Source organism: Varroa jacobsoni, unplaced genomic scaffold, assembly GCF_002532875.2.
Source record: "Varroa jacobsoni isolate VJ856 unplaced genomic scaffold, vjacob_1.0 contig00068, whole genome shotgun sequence".
Lineage (NCBI taxonomy): Eukaryota > Metazoa > Arthropoda > Arachnida > Mesostigmata > Varroidae > Varroa > Varroa jacobsoni.
The window spans coordinates 260,350-266,349 of NW_019214405.1; the positions used below are offsets into that span (position 1 = coordinate 260,350).

Below are 6,000 nucleotides of genomic sequence, written 5' to 3' on the forward strand. Positions count from 1 at the left end.
TTTCCCCGACTTGTCTAAGGCACCAGTAGTTAGTGTAAGAGGAATAGTGATTTCGTCCCTGTATGGATTCGCTTTGTGTGACTTCTGGCGGTCACATGGCGCGGATGCTTATGCAATGTGACCGTTCAGTCAACGGATACGGTGATCTGTTGTTGGATGTTTGCCGATGTCAGATGGCTTCGGAAACATCCAGACTTGATCAGTGCTATCGTTGATGTGCTACATGGGCGGCTTTTTAGTCACCGGTATCATTAAGCTGCAATGGTGTTCAGTGCGCAGAAGGTCAGGTGCTCTGCTATCGAACGTACGCCAGCGAGTGCAATGTCTGTGTCCAGGATATGAGAATCAAATTGGTTTGAACGTAAGCGTACGCCGTGGCGAAGTGCACGCTTGAGGAATGATCGTACTTCAGGCGTTCGGAAACAATCGATCTGTGTAATCTAATTCGATTACGTTGGCAAACTGGAGACCACAAAGGAGACAAGCCGATCAGCTGACGTTATGCTGGGCTCAATCGGACGAGCGCTTGGCATCAAATCAAAACGGTATTTTCGCAAACTGGACATTTTGTTTCTGTATTCAATTGCGATCATCGTGCAGTGTTTGCTGAACTACTAATTGCATGAACAAAGATAATGATTTGCCATATTTTGTCTAAATATCTAGTAAAATTTTTTTTAATAAGTATTCGTAACCCTTATAAGCATTTTTCGGATGACTTTTGAATGATTATATGGCCTTATTCTTCACCGATACTAACCGATGAAAAAGGTGTCATCGTTATGTTGCTGAAGTGATGTCTCGGAAGTTGTACATCCGTCACACTCGTACACGAGATTGACCTGAACGCTTACGGAACGAACATTATGGGCCCCTATATGATTATCTCGTGTAGTATGCCCGTCGGAAAGCCCGCCTGAAATTGTTTGTTTTTGTGATTTGTCGATTATTCAGTAAAGCGAACAAAAGTGCAAGTATGGTTTTTTGAAGCTGCTCTCGAGTTTCGTTATATTATCGCTCTTAGCAGAACAATCATCTACTGATAGATATTCTTATCACCATGCTTATTTCTTTGTATCATAAGAAAGCCTTACACCCGAGCAGAGCACCAATACCTCAAAAAAGCAAATAGTACTTTTATAGGTTTCCTATCTTTCAATGTCGTGCGCATCGTTAGCCTCCATCAGTCAGACTATTTATCGACAATGAAGAACCATCTGGTTTTCCTGTTGCTATATTTCATACTAACAGTTAGGTTGCATGTTGTTTCTTTCGATTTCATTTTTGTCCAGGAGATCGCGGCCATCTTGGGATGCGCCGATGGCCGTCTCGGAGCCCTTAAGCATTCCTGCACCACCGTTCGGCCTATCCAGCTGTGGCGTCAACTCACGATCGACGCCTGCTTTGGCCGTGCTCGCCGCCCGCGAGCGAGGCAAGGAATCGCCTTATAAAGGGTTCAGCAAACCGGTTGATAAAGAGAACTCGATTGTCCGCGTTACCGCGTCCTCGTCAGCCCTCATTGCTTACGAAACACCCACGACGACAAATAACGTCGAACCGGCGATCACATCCAGCCCAACAGACTTAGTCAGGGATTCCGGTGCAGGCCAGAGGTGATTAAGCTCTAGGTTATATTACACTAAGCTACTTAGTGGCCAGTTAGTTGAGGATATTTTTCAAGGAATCAGCATTACTTTTTTTCTCAATAGAGAAAACATTAAACTGTTCGAACCCTATGATGAAAGCACTTATTGTAAAACGATGTGATGGTTCACCTGGGATTGAGATGTTAGCGACCTGAGAGTTAAGTCAGACATAAATAGGTCGATTGTTCGAATCTAAACATTTACGCAAAACTTTTTTTCTTCGCGAAGCAGGTTTTTAAAAAAGTACCTTAAGACCTTTTAATAGAAAACGAGAGGAACATATGATGGTTACAGGCTTACGATGTCCAAAGGGGCTCCATTGCGGGAAGTTGTAACGTACTCTAAGACGAAGGTATACAAGAACCATTTGATGGGGGTTATATCCACATTACTTATGAACTATACTTAAACATCTAATACACTATTTCAGTGTATCCACCAGCAGGCTTCTAAAAAACAGCGACGTTAACGTAGAAAAAAATACCGCGTTGTGGCTTTCACGTCACAAGAAAAAGGAAGCCGAGCGTGACGACGCTGCAAATCGTAAATCGTACGAGGATATCTACGAGGAGGTTGCCTCAGGTCGTAAGGAGCAGGTGAATAGCAATACACAAATTAAAGTCACAGAAAAGCATACCCGATCGGCAAGCGATCCTGTTGGCAGCCAAGTGGAACAGTTTACACTTGGCGGCCGCCCAACAGATAAAGATACCCCTGTAGATTCCCTTTGGGCAGCCGGAGAAGCGGGTAGTCACTCGCAATCGATAATGACTAACGACAATTCAGACTCCTCCACGTATATCGACTCAGTGGGATCTGAGATGAAATGGCGTGACTCATATTCCGATCTAAGTGCATTTTCTGTACGTAGCTCAAACCAGAGTTCAGGCTTCGAGTCGGGACAATCAACAGTGGCTGATGCCGGACGCCTTTCACCACAGTCTTCACTTGATGGCTCCGTTCTCATGGGGAACTACGGGGAGCGTGTAATTTCACGATTCCCTATTCCAACGCGCGAAGGGGTCGCGCACAGTGCCAAAATTCCTTCAGCGGAACGCCACGATAGCGAGAGTGTCCTGTACTTCGGGCAAAGTCGGGCGAACAACCGGGGAGCTACCGTGAGCAGCAGTGCCAGCAGCGATTTCGACCGCCAAGAGAAGTATTCTCAAGGCTTAACATCACGGCAAGTGGACCAACGACAACCGGCACAAAGTAAGTCTAGTCTCGTAGAGGAGTCTACAGTCTGCGAACTCGATGACATACTAGGAGTTAATGGCAAACTTCTGGATCCTCTGAAGAAAACGAAATTGCCGGAGACGGAGTTGAAACAGATTCAGAAACAGGCCGTACTTAGTTACCTCCGTCAACGACAAGCGACAGAAAGCATTGGTGTGCGACCGACGCAGTTCCGCGACAAACCACCAGATACGGCTGAGAAGCCCACACCAGTGAAGCCTATGGCTGTTAAGCTCCTCGAAGTTAACGACATCCCGCCCGAACTGCCGCCGAAGATGTACAAGTCGTCGGAACTACTCCACGGCCTAGTTCAGCAGGCAAAAGAGATTCACTGGAATGCCGAAGGCCCGCCAGCAGTCGGCCTTAGAGAGTCCAACGATGCTAGAAAACCGCCACGACCACCACCAAAAACGTTTAAGCTCAATAACAATCGACAGAACTCGGCTGGCACAATGCTTAAGACGATGGTGACGCCGCCACCGATACGCGAGAAACCGGAGAAGTTGCGACAGAGAAGAGGTAATGACTCAGCGCTAGTTATGGCAAAAATGGTGTTTATTCCAATCTCGGCGTACAGCTCACCAGGGAGGTCTGACTCAAGTGACGTGGACAAGCCGTTGGATAACGTCTCACATCGCCAACAAAATTTTAACGCAGCTCCTATAGCACTGACACTATCGAAAGACGAGCATCGTCGGACAGCCTTCAGCGAAACGCTACACCCTTCGTTGGGGCTTCCTTTTACGCTATCGCAACAATTACCATACGAAGCAAACAGTAATAGCCAATTGCTGAAAAACGGAAACTCATCTGCCGTTATCCTCAACAAGGACGCTTCGAGACGATCTTTAAGGACTTCTCCCACGACAAAATCTGAGGAGACAAGCCCTCGGCAAACGAGATTCGATGATGGTTATGGAACATCCCTAGATGATGAAGATGAAACGACACCAAGTGTAGATGTTACTCCAGTTGCTGCTATACTTCCAGTTAAACTTCAGAAGTCAACCTCTCCGCACAATCGAGCATCCTTAAAATCGCTCGAGGTATGTTGCTTACAGAGGTCTCTGATCTCGACTCCGTGTATAGCCACCCTTTATGGAGACAAATATGAAAACTCTGCCTGTTTAAATGCGAGTGTAACGCTATGTATGCTATTGTATTTACACTTGATACGATTAAATCTTACATCTTTAACAGTTCAACATAAATCTGATCGCAGTAATAATGAGTTACTTCTTAAGCGAAGATCCTTATTTGCAATCGCGACTAAACTGCTTCCGGTTCATGAGTATACACTTTTATATATATAGACAAGCACGCCAACATACTTATATGTCAAAGCATACTTAGGGTTTGTAGAAAAATTCAGGTGTTAATTAAAAGATCGTTTTGTCCTTCAGGCTGATCCTGAAACGGTTCATTCGGCGAAGCTATTCGGAATAACCCGGTTGCGCCTGTCTCAAGAAGAAGCCGCTGTCCGAGAAGAAATCGTTGCCAATGATGCGTTTGGTCTTGAGTTACGTGCGCGTCTCGAAGAGCTAGGCCGTGAACGTGAACTGCGTAAGCTGGCGAATTACATCGGTGAAGTAGATGATATTGCCGCATTGGTTGTCGCGCTGGCTTTACGCATTGCTCGGACCGCAGCGACGCTTCAAGCGCTTGGCGCTGAGGGACTCGCTGACCATAAAGTGAGCTAAAAAAAACTCCCTAGATTAAAAAAAATACCTATATATTGTCTAGCTGTTTTCGAGGTAAACGCATAATTGCATTTGTTGATCGATGTGACGTAGTAGATATCATTTTACTAAATCCATTCTTCAGCATATTTGTTTTTCTTTGTTCGACAGGCCCAATTAGTGCAAAAGTTAGAAAAGGCCGAGAAGGAGCTGGACGAGGCCCGTCGACTTGAATCAAACTGCGAAAAACGCTGGGCGTCATTTGGTGCACATCTTGCCACGTTCCTTGAGCCGAAAGAGCTCGTCGGACGGTACCTGCACTTCATGAAGAATCGGGCTGATCTCTTAGTCAAGCAAAAAACGATCCAAGACCGTCAGCAAATGCGCAAACCGTGATTTTAAAGAGAATTAGTGCAATTGTCACCAGTGATCCTAACATTGAACATAAGGGCGTGGCAATATGACGACACTTGGAAGGGTTACGTTAAGCTGGCGACAGATTCTCGTAGGAACTGGATCAGCACCCCTGAACGCGAACGCATAAACGATTCTAGGAATGTCTGAAATATTGTGACGATTTCATTGGCGTATTCGGGGGGACCAATGGCGTGAATGGTTAGTAAACTCCAATCTACAACCGCGGATGTAACGGGTCGTTTCAGTTCGACAAAATAAGGACCGTCATATTGACATTGCAGTATCGTTGGCAACAGTTCAGCTTAAACGAAATCGTCCTGCACTAAGGTTAGGTTAAATGAGCTCTTGTTATACTAGCGACAGACAGTGTTTTGGAAGAAAGCAAGCTACTGAGATTTGTCTCAGAAGTCTGCGCTTGTTCGGCGCACGTTTCCGAATGATGCGTTAGACTTGATAGGGGAATTTTTTTTATTAAGTCTTTAATAATTCCATTTGTGACACATCTGGTAGCTGACTATGTTACTACATGAGGGGTCAGCTAGTAATAATAGAAGAATGAATATATCATCTATATATCACCTGGTTGCACTGTACAAAATAAAAGTTGCAAGCTATGTCTTGAGTGTAGAACGTAGATTGACAAGGGGTTTACTCCAATAGATCGAATAAATCGACAGAAGCTTCCAGTGGCAACAGAAGCTATATCCAAGATCTGCTAAACTGATGTTATAGGTTCTATTGGATTGCGTAAAGAAAATGACGAATTGAGTGTCTGCGAAGGGATAATGTCTTTTAAGGCGTCTGTAGAGATACAAAGTTATGGAGAATTAAAGGTAAGACCTTGTATCTCTATAAGGTTGTTATCACCGTGGATGAGTGCATAATGGCGCTGAGTTACAGCAACAGCGTGATCAATATGGATGCAGAGTGAACAGATATCATTCTACATTTGTATGTACTTGTATTATATGGACTATGGACTGATACGCCAGACATGGATGGCATCATATATATATGATGCC

At 44.9% G+C, this 6,000-nt stretch overlaps 1 protein-coding gene across 1 annotated transcript in view; it reads left to right on the plus strand.

Moving 5' to 3' along the window:
- The window catches only part of LOC111270713 (uncharacterized), a 102,332-nt gene extending 96,338 nt beyond the window's left edge, over nucleotides 1-5,994 (plus strand). Inside the window, exons 7-10 of the mRNA XM_022851089.2 lie at nucleotides 1,293-1,613; nucleotides 2,077-3,928; nucleotides 4,286-4,573; nucleotides 4,733-5,994. Of these exons, the coding sequence (XP_022706824.1) occupies nucleotides 1,293-1,613; nucleotides 2,077-3,928; nucleotides 4,286-4,573; nucleotides 4,733-4,957 (2,686 nt within the window). The 3' untranslated portion in view covers nucleotides 4,958-5,994. The remainder of the gene's footprint in view (nucleotides 1-1,292; nucleotides 1,614-2,076; nucleotides 3,929-4,285; nucleotides 4,574-4,732) is intronic.
- Nucleotides 5,995-6,000: the final 6 nt, after the last annotated feature.